At 38.9% G+C, this 20,882-nt stretch overlaps 1 protein-coding gene and 1 long non-coding RNA gene across 2 annotated transcripts in view; one reads left to right on the top strand and one right to left on the bottom strand.

The window, feature by feature from the left end:
* The window catches only part of LOC589386 (putative helicase MOV-10), a 44,096-nt gene extending 23,813 nt beyond the window's left edge, over nt 1-20,283 (bottom strand). Inside the window, 2 exon segments of the mRNA XM_030999912.1 lie at nt 4,668-4,868; nt 20,180-20,283. Coding sequence (XP_030855772.1) covers nt 4,668-4,839 — 172 coding nt within the window. The 5' untranslated portion in view covers nt 4,840-4,868; nt 20,180-20,283.
* LOC115929845 lies at nt 12,512-14,549 on the top strand. The gene is made up of 3 exons (XR_004066753.1): nt 12,512-12,732; nt 13,717-13,820; nt 14,059-14,549. It is a non-coding gene; the product is annotated as an uncharacterized LOC115929845 (long non-coding RNA).
* Nucleotides 20,284-20,882: the final 599 nt, after the last annotated feature.

Here is a 20,882-nt window from a genome sequence, read left to right as displayed (position 1 = left end):
TAAGCGTGAATGCACACTGGTTTCCATCATCCTTTTGTTTTAGTATATAAAAGATAATACTGCAAACCTTTGCAGCATTGGGTACAATACTCATGGGAGGAAGCTAGTAATCAAAATGAAAAATAATGTTTTGCAGACAATATTGTGATTGAATGAGAAGTTGTAAAATCAGTATTTATCATAAGGATCGCATTTTAATGAAGTCGTAAAATTCGGCAGCCATGTATGCTGGATTGCTTACGTGGCTGAAATACTGTTTTTGTTTTTGGTAAATTTCATAGTCGTGTACACGTTTACACGCACGCATTAACTGCCCCTGCATGTACACAGATAGGAAATTACACGCTAATTCTCAGCACTAAAGGTGGACTGGCTGAATTAGGGCCTTTGTTGAATACTTTTATATATAAGCTTTAATATTTTTTTTTCTGACTTGTTTTTCAATTACAGATCGATCAATCGATCTTATTTACTGGGTGTAAGCCACAAATATGTTTAAACTATTGAAATTTCTCCCAGGAAGCATTACATTTAAAAAAGTTATTGTCCTATGGCGGACTAATGAATATTAACAAGTCAGAGTGAATCAGGAGAGCTTGGGTATTTGTTTCTAGTTCATCGTGACTGTGCCATGGACCAGTGATGGCCTGGTGATAGAGTCGCTGCCCAGCAAGCAGTAGATGGCAGGTTCAAATCCCGCTGGTTCCAAGATTTTTTCTGACTTGTTTTTCAATTACAGATCGATCAATCAATCTTATTTACTGGGTGTAAGCCACAAATATGTTTAAACTAAGCTTTAATATGTCACAATCTCAAAAGACATAGGGACAACTCAATTTTTCACATACTTCAATTTGGCTACGGTATGAATAATTTAATTGCTAACTGTAGGATTATTGCTTAAGTAAAAATGACTCCACAGTAAGACTGCCAATATTGGGGGCCTTTAAAATGTAAAATCTTTATGCTATGGCTAATTTTGACCCTGACCACACGTTCCTATAGTTATAGATCACCTGATCCCATAGTAATACAGGCTAATTAGGGATACATGTCACAGTTTTACATCAGAATCAACACACTAGGTTTAAAAAAAGGAATAAGTATTTTGGCCCCACCCCCCCCCCCCTTTAAACAAAACAAAAATCCCAATAATGATGAAGACCTTTTACATTTTTTATTGATTCATGTTGAATAGAAAAGATGAAGTTTGTCTGCATCCTTCCTATGAAATAAATATGTTGAATTTTTCGATTTTTTTTTTTTCATTTGAAATTTTATGACGTTATATATAAGTATTTTGGCCCCACCCCCCCCCCCCTTCAAACAAAACAAAATCCCAATAATGATGAAGACCTTTTACATTTTTTATTGATTCATGTTGAATAGAAAAGATGAAGTTTGTCAGCATCCTTCCTATGAAATTAATATGTTAAATTTTTCGATTTTTTTTTTTTTCATTTGAAATTTTATGACGTTATAATAGCATGTTTGAAATGGAATAACAATTAATGCATAGCTTTGAAACAATCCTTGTTCACCATCTTGGTAATATATTGTGTTTTCTACTTTCTGGTTTAAACAATTCACAGAAATGAACATCATTAAAAAAACAAGAAAAAGGGATTTTAACATCTTAATTAACAAAATCTTCTGGTTGCTTACTTACCGGTACAAGCATATTCCGGAACACGCTTTCTTTAAGTAGTCAGGTAAAACAAACAAACCAACAAATTTTTGCAATTAACCAGTTACCTTTGACCTCATAACTAGAAATGCTGTCAGTTTTTACAGTGCGTACTGGTCCAATGATGCTTGTCCATTAAAATTTGTTTTTTGTACATTAAAGGAAACCGAACCCCAAGTAATAACTTTACTTATTATGAGAGATTTATTATGTTATTACCCATACATCTACAAGATTCCACACCAAAGTGTATGAGAGAGGTGTAAAGCAAAAATAAAGTACAGTTTCTCAGCACGACATGGGCATCGCCATTTTCTTGATAATGTGACGTACTATTCGAAGTCGTTTATCAAGTAAATGTATTCAAATTTATGGATGCTTCTTTCCCAGATGTGTGTGGTGATGAAGCATTTCATTCACCTGCTATTATCCTTTGTACTATAATTGCCAGAACGCAAATTGCATAAATTAGTCAGTGCTCTTGGGGCGAAGGTTTCCTATAAATGAAATAGATTTGTCAACTGCTATAGTGTAGTATTTACATTGTATAAATGAATTTGTTACAATTGTGCCCCTGTTATTTATTTTTCACCTAATATAATTTCTATCATCTCAGTTATTATTTCTTTTCATTTTTTTTCTTCCAACTAAAGCTTGGTGCATGATACATGTACAACTTCAACAGATACGTCACATTTTTAAGAAAATGGCTGCGCCCATGTCATGCTGAAAGGCATCACATCATGCCAGGAATATCTTCATTTATATGTATATATATATATATATATATCTTGTACATTTTCGTAAGGAATATTGTACATCAAATGGCAGGAATACATCGCATTTTTCAGAATACCTACACTTATTCTTTGGGTTTAGGTTTCCTTTAATATGTAAAATTCTAAATTATAGGAGACGTCTAGACAGCCCCACCCTCTTGTACAGAAAGGACCTTTTTCTTTCCCAACTATTGGTCACCTGCACGTTCACAGGACTGGTGTTGAGAAACTGAATGCCTCCAACAACTGGACCCTTCAATGACCAGCGGACCTGACGAACTTCCACCCAAGCTCTTAAAGCTGGTAGCTCATGAGATTGCTTCTCCACTGTTCCTTTTCCAACAAAGCTACAACAGTTCCAGCCCAATGAAAGCAAGCACTGGTTACCCCAATACACAAGTCGGGAGAAAAGTGTGACCCCTCCAACTACCGTACAGACCAATCTCACTTACCTGCGTCTGCTGCAAAGTAATGGAACACATCATCCTGAGCCATGTGTCGATCGAAGCATGTTGCAGTGAATAATATCCTCACTGATGCACAGCATGGCTTCCGGCAGGGTTTATCAACAAGCACCCAATTGACATCAGCAGCGCAGCCAAGTTGATATAATCTTCTTGGACTTCAGTACTACAGAATAAGCGGTGACTCACTCCAGTGGATAATGTCACTCGATCCTCACTGATAGACAACAGGCATTCCTGGTTGATGGATCTAAAACAACATGGAGGGATGTAATATCTGGTGTCGTCCAGGGATCCATCATCGGCCCTACCCTTTTCCTGCTGTTAATTAACGATATCCAAGAAAACATCCAGTCCACAATGCGTCTCTTTGCAGATGACAGCACCCTCTTTCGTGAGATTCAACGCCCTGAGGAATATCAATCCTAAAGGATGATCTCACCAGCTGTCCAGGTGGTCTTCAAACTGGATGATGGACTTCAATGTAAAAAAGTGCGCTATCCTCAACATCACACGAAAGCAGAATACCACCTGTCAAATGGACTGATCCCAAGAGTCAAAGTACCTTGGAGTAATGGTTTCTGCTGATTTTCGGTGGAACAAGCACTGCCAATCCATCCGGCATACAGCAAGCCGTACACTAGGTCTTCTTTGCAGGACTCTCTCCCCCTGCACCACGGATGTAAAGTCCAGGGCTTACACAGCCCATGCGCCTCTGCACAGTCGCAAAAATGCTAGAGCAAGTACAAAGAACAGTGGCTCGCTTTGTGTACTGTGACTACAGATACACCACATCACCCCCAGCTCTTGTGACAGCATTGGGGTGGGACACGCTCCACACACGTTGAATCCTTGACCAATGCACACTTCTATACAAGATCAATCACCGTCTTGTCTCCATGTCCAACTTTTGTCATCCCTGCTACATACTTCGGAAGACACAACCACAACCTGAAGTATGTAATTCCTGTTGCACTATCGACTCTTTCAAGTTCTCATACTATCCAAGAGCAACAAGGATCTGGAACCCACTTCAAGGAGGCTGCTCTACCCTCCATCAGAATGATGCAGCCCCCCGTAGGTTCTCACATCATGAGCCTACTAGCTTGGTTTTTACTGGCACTGGACTTAGCATATTTTACTGTAAATTAACAAGTGCTTTGTCCACACACCATTCCTGCACTTCGTGATACTCCATGTACATGTAGTTACTCGCCTCACCTACCATCCTAGTATAACTTCCTGAGTGAGCTGCCAAAGGTAATACCCAACGCTACCCCGCGCGTTACTCCTGGATCAATCCAGGAGTAAATTGGTCGGGGTTAAGGTGGGCGTAGCTAACATGACCATCGCTCAGACGACATTTGAACAAGAATAGTAACCCACATCTTGTAATGGCCAAAATTCTGCTGATTGAATCTTTGCGCAACACAAAACGTCAACCATTCGTACAAGGGTCTGAAATTCAGACTATTTAATAAAATGACTGCAATCCCTAAATTTGATTCGATAACTAATAGTCGCTATTTTTCCACAAAAAGACATTTTCAAGCCCCTTTGTTTTGAGGGAAGTTCAACATTAGTATTATCTTTCAATTGCTGTTGGAATTTAAGCCTGCGAATGGGGACATATGGTACCCTTATGGACCATGCAAGCACACCATTTTGATGGAGAGCTAGAGACATACAATACAAAGAAAAATATCATGTGGCTACCACTTGTCAGTTGATCATTACCTTTAACACCTTGCCTTAGAAGGGAAGGCTTGAATTCATCATAATAGAGGTCACGTAAAGCTTCCTTCTCCGTGACCTCTTGGTGACCTGTACTCCCAAGATGTTGGAAGAACCTCTCTCCAATGTCAAGCACGTCTTGGACTAGATAATTTCTCTTTGGCTTGGTACGCATCTTGGATTGATGACAGAGTCAGAATTAATCTGGAAATTGGAAAATAAACAAGACTGGAATTCATCACAGCTAGCTGATGAATTACATGTACATAGTAGGTGATTTGCAGCAAATCCCATAGGAAAGTGAAAAGTATGCCGCAGACCTGCCGCAGACCTGCCGCAGATCTGCCGCAGACCTGCCGCAGACTTTTAGTCTGCGGCAAAGAGTATGCCGAAGTATGCGGCAGAAAGAAATTTTGCTGCAGACTTGCCGCATACCAGTATGCCACAGGAACAGTCTGCGGCAGATCTGCGGCAGGATGAAATTTTGCTGCAGACTTGCCGCATACTAGTATGCCACAGGAACAGTCTGCGGCAGATCTGCGGCAGGATGAAATTTTGCTGCAGACTTGCCGCATACTAGTATGCCACAGGAACAGTCTGCGGCAGATCTGCGGCAGGATGAAACTTCGCTCCAGACTTGCCGCATACTAGAATGCCACAGGAACAGTCTGCGGCAGATTTGCGGCAGGATGAAATTTTGCTGCAGACTTGCCGCATACTAGTATGCCACAGGAACAGTCTGCGGCAGATCTGCGGCAGGATGAAACTTTGCTCCAGACTTGCCGCATACTAGTATGCCACAGGAACAGTCTGCGGCAGATCTGTGGCAGGGCGAAACTTTGCTCCAGACTTGCCGCATACCAGTACGCCACAGGAACAGTCTGCGGCAGGTCTGCCACAGGAAATCCCATTAAAGTCTAATAGGGCCAATTGAAACCAATCATCTCATGCATATTCATTATTACTTTACACGTGTGACAGAAAAATACATTTATCATGATTTGTTAAGCAAATTAAGACAATGCACATCATTTTTGTGATTTCTATTTTCCTTTTGCCATTATTAACCAATAGATTATTTTGTCTGATCATGTTACAATTACATTCACGTTTAAGCAATAGATATATTGATTACTAACCAAGAAACTGATTACTAACCAAGAAACAATATACATATTTAGTATATATATATGTGTACGAGCCTGTGTCACTTTAATTGTTACTCTTGAATACACTTCAAATGATCAATGTGATGAAGTTAATACAATTGAGAATAGAATATGCCTAATTGGTCATATATATATATATATATATTGGTAATACCTAATTAGTAATATCGATATTGCCAATATCGATTATGAAGTATCAATCAGTTTATCACTGGTTCTTCTACATGCATACTTTGTTGCCACGTTCTGGATATGAAAGAGTATGCGGCAGGTCTGCCGCAGACCTGCCGCAGACTCTTCATCATACTGAAAGAGTATGCGGCAAGTCTGCAGCAAGTCTGCGGCAGACCTGCCGCAGACTCTTCATCATACTGAAAGAGTATGCGGCAAGTCTGCGGCAAGTCTGCGGCAAAACTAATTTGCATGTGAAAAAGATGACTGTCTGCGGCAGGTCTGCTGCAGATCTGCGGCAAGTCTGCCGCAGACCTGCCGCAGACTCTTCATCATACTGAAAGAGTATGCGGCAAGTCTGCAGCAAGTCTGCGGCAGACCTGCCGCAGACTCTTCATCATACTGAAAGAGTATGCGGCAAGTCTGCGGCAAGTCTGCGGCAGACCTGCCGCAGACTCTTCATCATACTGAAAGAGTATGCGGCAAGTCTGCGGCAAGTCTGCGGCAAAACTAATTTGCATGTGAAAAAGATGACTGTCTGCGGCAGGTCTGCTGCAGATCTGCGGCAAGTCTGCCGCAGGAGTATGCGGCAGGCTCATTTCTTTCCTATGGGATGATCTTATGAACGATTGACAATCACTCACAGAAAGAGGAATTCCATCATTAAAGAAATTCTGTAGAGAAATTCCGTCATCCCAATATGAGGGTGAACTACAGCAGTGGCGGATCCAGGGGCCCCGCCCCCCCCCCCCTGGGAAAAAACATTAAATTATCCTTTTTTTTGGAGATGCCCCCCCCCCCCAACTAAGCGAAATATCGACCGGCTGTTTCGCCGCTAAATATTTTCTCACGAATTGGGCCCCCTCCCCTGCCGCCGGCTGGATCAGCCCCTGAACTAAAGTTCACCCTCATATTTGGATGACGGAATTTCTCTACAGATTTTGTACAGAAATTTCCTGTTCCACTACGGATGTTACGTGAATTTTCTCAGTAATAAAAACTCCCCATAGGGTTTGTACACAAACATCTGAGCATAAAATCTGGATAAACAACAGTCTTGAAATAAGACTAATATATAAGAAAGATGTGTTAGATAAAGTATGAATTTTCAAATGTATTATTTTCCTATTGGCTTTCTACATCAAATTTAGAATGCAATAACTGATACCGGTCAACAACATAAGGTCTGGGCATCATCGATACAAATGTATCAGGAAGATATCTCTCATGGGACACTATGAATACAATCATCCCACAAGAAATACATTAATTGTAAATCCATTTTTTATTTAAAAAGAGTTTTTTCAGACGGGTGTGTTCTTACCAAATAAGAGATTTGGACTTTCACCTTTAATTAAAAAAATTGACTATGATCCCAACGTCAAATTAAAAAATAAATGGCAAATTTTTTTCTAGAGTATACGTTCAGCTACAAAATACTAAAAATTTGGGGGAAATCGGTGATACTGTCTGATGTACATCAACAATACAAAAACAAGACAAATGCGACTGCATCTCCTATATGCCTTTGCCCTAAATAGGAAATTATGGATTTATTTGTGACATTTCACGATGAAACAAAACAAAACAAAATGTCTATAATCAATTGTCAACCGCCGACTATGATCTTGATCTACTAGCCCTAAAATGTAATTTTCCTCTTCCAATAGTAATTCCATTTAATACCACGATTACATATTGCGATAGCAAAGCTAAAAATCTTTAATTTAAGAAATTTACCCCTGTGACCTTTGAACTACTGACCTTAAATATTCCTATGGTGATACATACTACATGTATCACCAAGTTTGAGGCTAATATAATGCTGTGAATGGTTCTATAAAGATTTTGAACTAACAAGGATAAAACCTGTAATTTCAAAAATCAACCTTTGACCATTGACCAATACTTACCAAAAATCTTATCAGATTGTCTTCCAATGATGATACATACTATCACGAAGTTTAAACTCCATATCTCTATTCTCTAGTAGTCACAATCGCAAAGCTAAAACCTTTAATTTCATAGATAAACCTGTGACCTTTGACCTTTTTACCAAAAATCTGATCAGATCATCTTCCTATCGTGATACATATTATCAACTAGTTTGAGCCTCATTGTTTCAATATCACTTTATTTTTAATCATGAACAAAGTAATAGTATACGATTGCATAGATCTATAGTTAGAAACTACTCCCAACAAAGTATAGAAAAGTAGAAAAGTGAGAAGAAAACTAGATGGAATTCGACTGCGCGCAGTCGAAAATGATGCCTCCGTCATAGAGCAATTTTACAAACCGAAACGGAAGAAATTTTTCAAATTCAAGTTCAATTGTAATCCATTAACATGTTCTCAGAATATCGTGATTACAAGCAATTTCTCATATACATATATGACCCTTTAATCTTTGACCTCATGACCCTAAAATCTACTCAGTTCATTGGCTCTGCAAGATTTCCTGAGTTAAATAGTAATCCATCTGTCAGTTCTAATGAGAATGCGTCCACAAGCTATTTTTGCATACATAATGAGCCCATGACCTTTGATCTTATGAACCATTCATTGGCTCTGCAAGATACATAAATGATCTAAGTTTGGCAGGAATCCATCAATCTGTTCTAATGATAATACGATCACAAGCTATTTTTGCATACATAATGAGCCGCATGACCTTGACCTTTACCTCATGACCCCAAAATCTAATCAGTTCATCAGCTCTGCAAGTAACATACATGACCTAAGTTTGGCAGGAATCCATCAATCGGTTCTTGAGATAAGGCGATCACGAGCTGTTTTTGCATACACAATGTGCGCTGTGACCTTTGACCTCGTGACCCCAAAATCTAATCAGTTCATTGGCTTTGCAAGATACATACATGACCAAAGTTTGGCAGGAATCCATCAATCGGTTCTTCAGATAACGCGATCACAAGCTGTTTTTGCATACATAATGAGCCCTGTGACCTTTGACCTTTGACCTACGTGCTCCAAAATCTAATCAGATTGTTTTCCTATAGTGATACACACTATCACTAAGTTTGAAGTTTAAATCTCCAGTGGTTCTTGAGATATCATGATAACAATCTCAATGTATGGAATTTCATAAGTTGACCTCTGTGACCCTTGACCTTTAACATACGTGCTCCAAAATCTAATCAGATTGTTTTCCTATAGTGATACACACTATCACTAAGTTTGAAGTTTAAATCTCCAGTGGTTCTTGAGATATCATGATAACAATCTCAATGTATGGAATTTCATAAGTTGACCTCTGTGACCCTTGACCTTTGACATACGTGCTCCAAAATCTAATCAGATCGTCTTCCTATGGTGATACATACTATCCTTAAGTTTGAAGTTTAAATCTCAAATGGTTCTTGAGATATCGCGCTAACAAACTCAATACAAGGAATTTCATAAGTTGACCTCTGTGACCTGTGACCTTTGACCTACGTACTCCAAAATCTAATCAGATCGTCTTCCTATGGTGATAAATACTATTCCCGAGTCTTAAGTTTAAATCTTAAATGGTTCTTGAGATATTGTGATAACGGTCAAACGGGACGGACGTACGGACGTACGGACGGACAACCCGAAAACATGATGCCTCCGGCACCACCTTCGGTGGCGGAGGCATAAAAAAGCCCAGGACATGTTTTATTATTAACAATGCTGTGCTAGTACTTCATATTGTTCATGATGGAATATGTGACACACAATGTGCAAAGATATTAACAATGCATTTCACATGTCATCTGTTTAGGGTCACAAGTGTTTGAACTCCATGTCAAAGTAATATGGATCAATGCCACTGTACTGTACTGTGGCTCCAAACAGACGTTACATAAATGCGAAATGGATATATAGAATTTAGAAACAATACATGTGATTGATGTGTAAGAAAGAAAACAACCAAGTTTTATCTGAACTCTAAATTCATACAAAAGCTCTTGGACAAGTATGAATGATGAATTAAGCATAAAAAAAGAATCAGAAACGAGACTATCTATTCCTAACTCAAACGGAACAGTCAATTCAAGAACGAAAAGTTTCTTCTTTTTTCCCCAGAATATACAAAGGTTGGGTTTTAGGTTTGTTTGGGTACATGCTTTATGAACTGTTGTAACAGGCGAGTATTAAACCAGGGAGATTGGAAATGTCATGTTTTTATTCCGAGGTTGGGGGAAGATGATGTACATGTACATGTTGATGACATACTTGCTTGTCTGGCTTTCTTGAGTAGATATGAAAGTATGTTATTGTGGCGCAACGTGTAGCGCCCCTGTTCTAAGAAGGTTGGACAACTATGTAGCACGTGGTTGAACTACAAGTTCTTTCACATGATTGTGAAAGAAGTCAGAAATTTCGGGTCAATGTCGCTATATTCATAAGGACCGCTATTCATAGGGACCGCTTTTTATAATTTGAGAAAAGGGTCATTACTCATATTCATAAGGGTCATTATTCATAAGGATCGCTATTCTTAATCAACAAAGAGGGTCAGTATTCATAATACGGAATGAGGGTCGCTGTTTATAAGGTTCATTATTCATAAGTGAAGAAGATGGTTGCTATTCATAATACAAGATCGCCTGTCTGATATTCAAGATATTTATGATTGAAAATTGAAATCAAATTTTGCGTTTGCCCAACGGTTTTCATAACACTACAGTCTATTGTTTTACCTTGTTTGGCGTTCAACAATAAGGGATAGAGCAATGCGAGTGACAAGTGGAAGGGAATGCCATGATTTGAAGGCGTGTGTTTAGTGTATGATACATGGTTAGTGAGTGTGTTACGTACATGTATAGTGAGAGAGAGAGAGAGAGAGAGAGAGATAAATAGTACACGCCTCTAGCTCTGCGTACGTTGCAGTCCTATTGTTGATTCCGGATTGTGCTAGTTGTCAAATCGACTTAGGAGCTAGAGCCAATAAGTAATAGTCTTGATTTTCAGACCATTGTAACGCATGGTCGTACGTTTTATGCTGCGCAAAGATTCAATCATTTTAATATTGGCCATTCCAAGAAGTGGGTTATTGATGTAGACAAATCCTTTACAGCTCTTTTTAGGTATGTTATTACCAAAGAAGAAAAAAGCCAGTCAGTCACTCAATACTGACATTAGTGTCTGACAGTGAAGTCTAGCAAGTAAATGGGTTTCCTTGTATAATTTGAATATTAGGACACTGCTAACTTTTAAATTTCAGGACATACATGACATATTCATAATTCCTGCAAAGTTCTACAGAATTTGAGGTTGGCTGCAAAATTGGGACATAGTATTCTCGAAAGCGGCCTAAGTTAAATCAGTGGCCTAAACCTGGTTTAAACCATGGACTATCTTTTTTGCTATTCTCGAAGGTGGCCTAAAGATAAGCCAGGCTTAAATACGTCATAGTTCGGCCTAACTTTAGGCGGCTAAGAGGGCAGGTTTAAATACGTCATAGTTCGGCCTAACTTCGCGTGTCGTCACGTTTTAGTTAAATCGACTGTCCGCGGAGAGTGAACGGTAAGTTTTGCATTTGAATTTCTATATTTGATAACAATTTACACTCTTTTGAATGGATAAGCGCTCATGAAAGTTACACCAGCTAATAAAGTATTGTTGTTACTTTCATGTTGCTGTACTGGTGATAATCTAAAATGCTTTTAACTGAATAAATTTGGGGAAAACTTGGTAAATGTTCACAGTGTTGCAGACCAGTCCCATACGTGCAAATAATTGTCGGTTAACATTTTCGTTTCCTGAGATTGAGCAATTTCTTACCGGGTAATTTTTTTCTTGGCACTATTGTACTTTCGTACGCATATACCACCTTAACACCAACTTAAAACTATCATTGCTAGACGTAGAAACTACTGTTATAGTGGATTTTCGAGATGCTGTTGCCAAAAAGTGGACTAGCACTAGGCCTAAATTTAGATCTAGCTGTCTCTTTCGTTCGTTAGCCTCTGATTTGGGTAGGGTCGGCTCCTCTTTTTCAGCCGACCCTACCCAAATCAGAGGCTAACGAACGAAAGAGACAGACATTTCGGTCTGGTATCACCTCTGCCTGAGCTGCAGTGCTAGTTGTGGCTGTTGGTGTGATAATTTTCTACAGGATGATGATGATTTTCATAACCAACCATCCCCCCCCCCTCCCCCAAGAAAAACACATTTTTAAACAATATTACTAGACCTAGATCTAAATTTCATCAATAAGAGTCTAGTCTAGACAGATCTAATAGAAATTGAAAGGAAATGGACAGAAGCTTCCTTTTTTGACATACATTTGCTGATAATGTTACAGTAGTTTAGTCTAATAATACTATTAGGCCTTAGTAAACTACAGAGAAAGAGAAATTGTAATTTCTTATCAAATATCAACATAATTAATTAATTTTCATCTTGATTTTCTGCTATTTCAGGTTCTTTTCAATTGATGTATGGGGATGAAAAAGAAGGCCTCTCCCAAGCTACGGTGTCCCGCCTTGTGAAGTCCATGCATCTCAATAGCCAATGCCAGGAGATCGGACCAATACATCTTAATTCCTTCAACAAGAGAGGCAGTCCTGCAGAGTGCAGACCCAACATGAATTTTATAATTACTGCCATTTCCCTGGCGTTAATATGGTCGGTGCTATTGATTGCACCCACATAGGCATCTTCAAGCCAGTTGGCCCAACACCAGTTATTTCCTGAACAGGAAAAATAGATACTCCATTTTTCTTGGAAAGTCTGCTGGTGAGTAAAGCTGTAATTACTCCTAAATTTTGTAAACTAAATCATGTTTAGGCCTATACAATGTTTATTAAAAAGATCTGCTGATTTTATGAATCTACAGATGTGTCTACAGGTACATTATGAAGTGATTTAAAATTGTTTTGTCTGATGAATGTAGGTGCAATCTACACTCAAACTTGTATTCATTTTACATCAGCACGAGCTAATATTTTCAGCTCGATTGCCATGGCTACCAGTCACTCCTGACAGTGACAGCTTGGCCTAGACTTTTGGGCGGAACTATCTCTGAAAATAAGACACAAATAATCAACAGTTGATTAACTACTTTCAAATTTGGGTCAGAAGAAAATTCAAACCTACCACTAACAATTCTAGACCATATAAGACTTATCGACCTACAGACTGCAGTACAGTACAGTGCAGTATTTTTTTCATTTTACTTTTTTCCCTTTCACGAAGCTCATTTTGGGAGATAACATAAACAATAAGACAATCCTTGGTCTAATGTTAGATTGAACTAAAATGGAAAAGTTGGGCTCTAACGATTAGGGCCTTGTAAAATCTACAACCCAGGCTGCGTTTACATCTAGGTTAGGCCAACTGTCGGCTGGTTATCTAAGTAAGATTTAGACCTCTAGACTTGATATTAGGAAAGGGACTAACTTGGCTATAGACTTTAACTACTTAGGGCTTCTTAGGCCATGACATGGCAAGTACAACTGGGTGCAAGCACATTTATGAGATAGTACTGCAATAATGTGTATGTTTGTTCTTGACTTTAAAAGAGATACCGGTAGTCATTCTGTAAATCAATGATTACTAGTAACTGAGTGGGGAGGGGGTACCTAGTCACTGCCTACATGAAAGGCGCCTTCATTTTTTTTAAAAGTTAGAATATGATTGACACTATAACTAAGACCAATTATCAATGGAGTAGATCTTTGATATTTTAATGAGGTCTCAACCTTTTTAATTTTGTTTCAGGATGATGTTCTTCTTCAGTAAAATAAATGAAGGCAAATTCCCTGATAAATGAGACAAATTCAGAGAGAGGAAGGAGAACTACTGAGCTGCTGAATTTCTGACAGGTAGGCTGTACGAATAAGTTGTTGTTTGTATGACCAGGTACTTCAAGGAGGGCATTTGTTCATTCACATTTTTCCATCAATACTTTCAAATAATTGATTATGCACTCCACTTTTACCACAATGTGCATGTAAGTCCACTTTGGTCACAATGTACATGCAAGACCTTGTTAATGTTAATGTTTAACAGAAATAGGTTACAATGTGCTTCCTTTCATTTTCTTCTCTTTTTATTCAACAGACATACTTGCAAGGACTATGAAGTTCTACTTAGCCTCTTCAATGAACCAGACTCTATCTGCTGTAACTGTGACTGCATGGGAATCAAAACCTTTTTATTATGATCCTCATAACATGAAGCTAACAAACAAGCAACCATTGATAAAAAGCCAGATATGTCCTTGTTGTGTGTGTGAACCACAAAGCAACCATCGCTCATAAGGATGTTTTTATATACATCAGATGTTCATTGTTTCACTGGAAAAATTGTGATTTTTTAGTTATTTAAGAAATCATGTTTTATAATGTGTTTTATAATATAGTGCAAGTCATGATATAACAGATTCCCTGCAAAAGAAAGACGGCTCAAAAGAAGACTATGCTTTGTTTTTAAAAATGGGAAAAAGTAATGTAACAAATGTATAACTTTGAATTCTAATAATTTCAAATAGCAGATTATGAGGCTATTGGAGCTTAATATTTGACCTTCAATTTTATAATCGTATTCATCGTGAATTATAATCTTTTCTGTTTTAAGAAAAATAAATATTAAATTGAACGTAATTGTTGATATGTTATATACAATATTCCTTTCATATCTTTTGATTTTAAGTGTGCATACTGTTGGGTTCATTGAATTATACATGGAAAAAGTCTGGAAATAGAACAGTCAGAGAACAGAGAGCTAGCGAGAGAGAAAGATAGAGTAAAAGAGAAAGGGAACCAAATGAGAAAGAACAATTTAATGGTGAGAGATGTCATGAAAATGAGAAATAATCAATGATGTGAGATAGTGTGTGTGTGTGTGTGTGTGAGAGAGAGAGAGAGAGAGAGAGATGGAAATAGGGAGAAAGAGTTGGGGGGGGGTACAGTGCCCCCTTTTTCAAATGCCCCTTTTTATATAGGTAAGTGCCCTTTTAACTTTGTAAGAAGTGCCCCCTTTTCCATAGGAAAAGTGCCCCTTCCCCTTTTCACGTCTGATAAGTGCCCCTTTAATTTTGAAATGCGCCCCTTTTCCTTTGACAAGTTTCCATTTTCCTTGGCAATAAGTGTCAATTTTCCATTGTTATAAGTGCCCTTTTAAATCTCTAGTAAGTGCTCCTTTTCAGGTACGAGAAGTGCCCCTTCACCTCTGATAATTGCCCTATTTAAATCTGAGAGGTGCCCCTATAACAAAATTATCGGTGCCTCTTTTTCATTCTCATAAGTGCCCCTTTAAAAATATGTTCAATGCCCCTTTTCAGGTGCGATATGTGACCCTTTTGACCTCTGATAATTTTCCTTTTAACAATGATACAATTCCAGCAAGTGCCCTTTTTGTTGGTGCTGCCCCCCGCTTTGGAAGTCACTCCGCCGCCCCTGGACGTCATATTGCTCAAGTTGTCGAGGTGATGCATCCTCTCCACACTGCGTGCATCCATTGTCTTAGCCCATTGTCTTAGTGCATTGTGACGTCATATTGCTCAAGTTGTCGAGGTGATGCATCCTCTCAACACTGCGCGCATCCATTGTCTTAGCCCACTGTCCTAGTGCATTGTGACGTCGCAGCTTCGGTACTGAGCATGTGCAGAAACCGTAACCATGGTGAATAATCCATGGACTAAGTTAGGCCAGGTTTAAACCATGGATCAGTTAGGCCACCTTTCGAGAAATGAAAATGACTTAGGTCAGCGGCCTAAGTTAAGCCTGGCCTAACTAAACCACGGTTTAACTTAGGCCAGGTTTAACTTAGGCCGCTTTCGAGAATACCACCCAGTATCTTTAAGAGCTGGATATGATCATATCTCCTATTTTGGAACTTCAGGGGGGTGTTTCACAAAGATCAAAAGTAGAATTTAATTCTAAGTTGGACTTAAAAATTATGGACAGCCATTGGAGTCTTAAAATGAAATATATTCAAAAGCAGAAATTCAAGTATTTTATCATTTTTTATAAATTCCAAATCCAGAACATGAAATCTCCTTGATGATAGAAAATATGAATGATTTGAATCAACATTTTATGCCTTTCAAAATAACTTTTACAAAATATTTTCAAAGATGCTAACGGCTTTCCATAATTTTTAAGTCCAACTTAGAGATAAGTTCAACTTAGAAACACCCCCCTGGAGTCGGCAGATGGGTGAGTTGTCTTAGTTAAAGAAAATACTTTCTTTTAAACTTTGTTTTATTTATATAAATAAATGAGTAATTAAAAAGTTAGATTTTGGTATTGGCCTCCCTACTTGTGTGTACAGTGCTTGGAACTTTACCAAGACTTGGCCAAATTTTCTAATCATTTTGATGATTCCATGCAGAACCTTGCAATACACCCCGGCCCCCCCCCCCCCCCTCCAAGAACGGACGGACCCCATGCGTGTTACCAAAATGTCCTTTCGTAACAAAAGAAAAAGGTCGACCCGTATTGACTTTACACACGGACTTTTGCTGAAAAGGGGGGGGGGGGTGCTGAAAAAGGCTTGTATAACAAAATAAAAAGGTCGACCCGTATTGACTTTACACACCACAAAGAAAATATCCTTACATTTAGCGCTTGCGCAGTTAAGTTCAATCGGTCTCCGCTCATTTGAATCACCCGCCCGTGCCCCGCCCACAATGCAACGTTCTTGTTCCTTATGATTGGCTGTAAACGGCCCGCCATTTGCTTAACGTTACAAATATGAGTGCGACGAGATAGCTTACTATTTTCCGTTTTTTTTTATACCAAAATTGTGATATTTCAGTCAAACCCTCTATTTTAATGATTTTTGCACTTAAGTATTTAACTTAAGTATTTCACTTAAGTATAAGTCTTACTTAACTATGAAAAATTCTCAAAAAAGTCATATTTAAGGTACAAACTTCATTTTTTTTCTGAAATGTCCGTTGACGTTTCTATTTTATGTGTATGGAGTGCCATGTGTGCGTCACCTATGTGTGAAGTGCGTCACCTGTTTAAAGCCTGAAATTTGAGTGTTTTTGGTAGCCATTTTTGCATGATTGACAGCTAGGGCGTCAGAGCTGAAGTTTGCTTCCTTTGTTCGGTAATAATCCGAACCATACAGCTGGGTGTCGTATGACATCGTTCGCCGTGTTTACGTCTGATTGTTACTGCGTATATGAATTGTACTTTGAACTGGTTGTGGTCAGCGTTCGTAGTATTTCCATGGTTACGCGTTTGCGCGGCCTGGCCTAGCCTGGGCCCTGGGTGAAAATGCCTGGCCTGGGGGAAACGGCAATGTGATTTTGGCGTTTTGTAAAAACACAACAGGAACTAACTAAGTTTCGAAGGGTGCTCAACCGAGATTTGGTGGTCTCCATTCCTACATTGATTTCTTTGTCAAATAATAAGCACTTTGTCAAATAATTAAATGCAAATACAAGTCCCAAATGGAAGTTGTAATATGACAATTAAATAACATATCACTAATAGTTTTAAAAATGAGAGGCAGGTAAGTATACTTGCTAACAAATTTGATAAAAATGGTTAAATCTTGAGAGGATTTAGATCGTTTGATATTATTTAGAAAAATCTAATTGAGTTTCCCAAATTATTTTCAGTAACGATGTTGCATTTTTTTTTGGGGGGGGGGGGAGAGGGATGTTTTTTATGTGGGGGAGGAGGTTTTTTTTTTTTGTGGGGGGGGGGGTAATTTTTTTTTAGTGGGGGGGGGGCTTTTTTTTTGGTAATTATATTTTTAATATTTCTTTTTTGTATGTGTAGTATCATATTATTATGAATTTGTTATGCTTTCAGTCATCGCTTATTATATTCATAATGTATATATATATATATATCTCTCTTTCCGTCTCACTCTTTCGTCCCCCTTCTCTCTCTCTCTCTTTTCCTCTCTTTCTCTCTTTGTCTCTCTTTGTCATCACTCCAACTCTCCCTTTCCTACACCTCTCCCTTTCTTTATCTTTTTTAACAAAAATTTGAATTTGATCAACAAATTTTTATGAAATGTCTATAGGGGGTCTATGTTTGATTTTTGATTTATGTCATATTTTGTGTCATTTCAATTTAAATTGCATTGTATTGTATGTTTGTGAAATGGATCGCAATTCAGCCATTAGCTGCGATGATCTTTTTAATAAGAACCATTTCTATTCTATTCTATTCTATGTATTCAAATAGGTTATTCAGAGATTTATTTTCAATAAAATGGCCTGTCGGAGGGTCCACAAATTGGAAGAAAAAATCTTTCTTCTTTTCTATCAGTTACAAAAGAACTTAAATGTAACTTATGTAAGTGCATACATCTTTGATGCGGTCATTCTTTTCCTGTTCAGTCCAATTCCATATCAAATCAGAGTGAGATGTGATGGAAAGGGTGTATGAGATTAAGATAAATAATTAGAGAGCCTAGAGAGAAGGAGAGAGAAAGAGAGAGGGAGGGGGGAGGGGAGGGGGGTTGTGCTGGATGTCACTTTTTCAAAGCTCAAATACACTCAGGCGTGGATCCAGGATTTCTTAGGGGGGGCCCAAATTTGAAATTATGCGAGCCAAATATTGGTAGTAATGGTGACACCGGAAGTGGCAAAATGAGCAAAAACGTATTGTTTGTTGTTGTTGTGTTTTTTTTTTTTTTTTTTTTTTTTTTTACCCCCCCCCCCCTCCCCCCCCCCCCCCAAAAAAAAAAAATCATTTCACATTTTGGCCCCCCCCCCCCTAAGAAATCCTGGATCCGCGCCTGATGACAAGGCAAAACAGTTTCCATTTAGGCTACCTTTGCAACACCAAGTCCCTCATTGGCAAATACCACCCCCCCCCCCCCCCCCCTTCCCTATTCAGTCTATAGAAGTGGTAACAATAGCAATGTTGCAATGGTGGTAATCAACAAGTTACAAACCATGTTTAATTGTTGTGTCAAATTAACAAAAGGTTGATTGTGTGTGATAGCTCACACAACCATGGCCGCTCTGCTAAAGAAGGTGCTCCTGAAGGAGCTCAAAACTAGCAATCCCCCAATCGGACTAGCAGTCACCCTAGAGTGGCTTCATTACCAAACCATCAAAAGTTATTGTTTATTCAAACATTATATGTTTACATGTGCATCTTATGAGGAATTTTATTTAGTTTTTTTTTGTTTTTGAGCACGACTTTGAGGAAGTTGTGTTTTATATGCGCCCCTCAATGAACCTGCCCTGCCTGATACCTGTGCAGTTTGTCCATCCTATTTAGGTGAGTATAGTAGTATTGTGGAGAGCTGTATATTACTAGTGACCCTCACACATGACAGTTATTTTTATTAAAAAATGTAAAATGTAGAAGAAAAAAAAATCATAGAAAAAGGTGAAAAAGGGAGAAACAATCCAAATATTCCCTTCAGTTTGCCAGGCTTCTATTTCCATTTGTTAGGAAATTCATCTCTATGCATTGACTGCGAAATCATGCTGAATAAACTTACACCAGTCTAATTGTAGGCGTCGACGCGACAGTTACATTTAAAAAGAAAAATCAGAAGTTTACCGTAGGCCTAGATTATTTCAATTGAGCACATCTCATCCTTATACAGTTATCTTGATTATCTTTGGTAGATGTGAACAAATTAAAGAGACTTCGCAAATAGCTCATTGCTAGTCCAGTCGATCAGATCTCCTCCATTAGATTATGATTTTCATTTCGCCCATGCTAATTATAACACCAATGACTAGACTGCATTCCTTGAGCTGGCGAGGCACGCGCAGTTGAACTTTCCATGAACTCAAATCATGCCGCAATGCACATAACTGGGCTCGCTTTCCACGGTCAAACTTTTCGGTATTATCCGAAACCGAAAAAACCTAACCGGGGAATCGTTCGGAAAACCGAGGTATCGTTCGGACGCCCAAGCAGAAGAGCAAAGTAGACGCCCCAAGTCAAACTAAGGTCAACCTGATTTACGCATCAATTTTCTGATTGGATCAGGGCCCGGGGGCGTTACTTGGCATTTTTTTGCTAGATTGATCACCCAATGGGGGCTCGTAAACTCATTGTTCATGGATAAACGGGATATTTTCTTCATGCACACCAGACTTTTGCTGAAAAGGGGGGGGGGGTCGCTTGGAACACGCATATGCGTACCCTAACTAAGGGCCAGGCAATACACACAAATACTTAAATGCTAGATGATCAACCGCATGACCAGAACTCAACTTAATTATCTTTTACTGCATACTAACCAAGTCCAAGATGCAACTGCAGTGCCAGACAAAAAGCTTCAGTCTCTCTATATCGTTGGTTGTTCCACCAAGAATACGTCTGGCTCCACTAGACCTCCGTATAGGTATAGATCTATAGACAAATGTCAGTGTTAAAAGGAATGATCGACCCATGCCAGATGGTTATAGAGCCATGGCATTAAGACGAAGTCTAACTCGACTCAGCTCCATGCAGACTAAGGCAAGAGGCAAGACTCTGTCTCTGGGTCCATTTAGCCAATGATCACGACCAAACCCCCAAATTCACACAAACGAATCAGGCAGTCACAGGCCGTGTTATGACTTTACCCTTGATCAGGCCGAAATTCACTTGTAGATTAACGGGCGCCGCATGCGTGCGCATGCCGTGCGCGAGATGCTTGAAGCCACAGTGGGAATACACCAGTTTACAGTTGTATCAGTGCGCATGAGCAGACAGTTGACCTCGGGTCATTGGCCCCAAAATTGGGGCCAATAACCTCTGACCTCTGGTATTTATGCGTAAATTAAGATTGCGCCCATGCAAATGATGATATGCGCGCACAACGCAGCGCGCAGGCAGTGATATCATCATAATTTGCATGGGCGCAATCTTAATTTACGCATAAATACATGACCTCTAGGTCATTAGCCTTGTTTAAAATGGCGCACACAACTGTAAACTGGTGTATTCCCTTTTTCACGA

The sequence above is a fragment of the Strongylocentrotus purpuratus genome, unplaced genomic scaffold (genome assembly GCF_000002235.5).
Source record: "Strongylocentrotus purpuratus isolate Spur 01 unplaced genomic scaffold, Spur_5.0 spur5_scaffold_6, whole genome shotgun sequence".
NCBI classification, from domain to species: Eukaryota; Metazoa; Echinodermata; class Echinoidea; order Camarodonta; family Strongylocentrotidae; genus Strongylocentrotus; species Strongylocentrotus purpuratus.
This window is presented reverse-complemented; position numbering and strand designations above follow the sequence as displayed.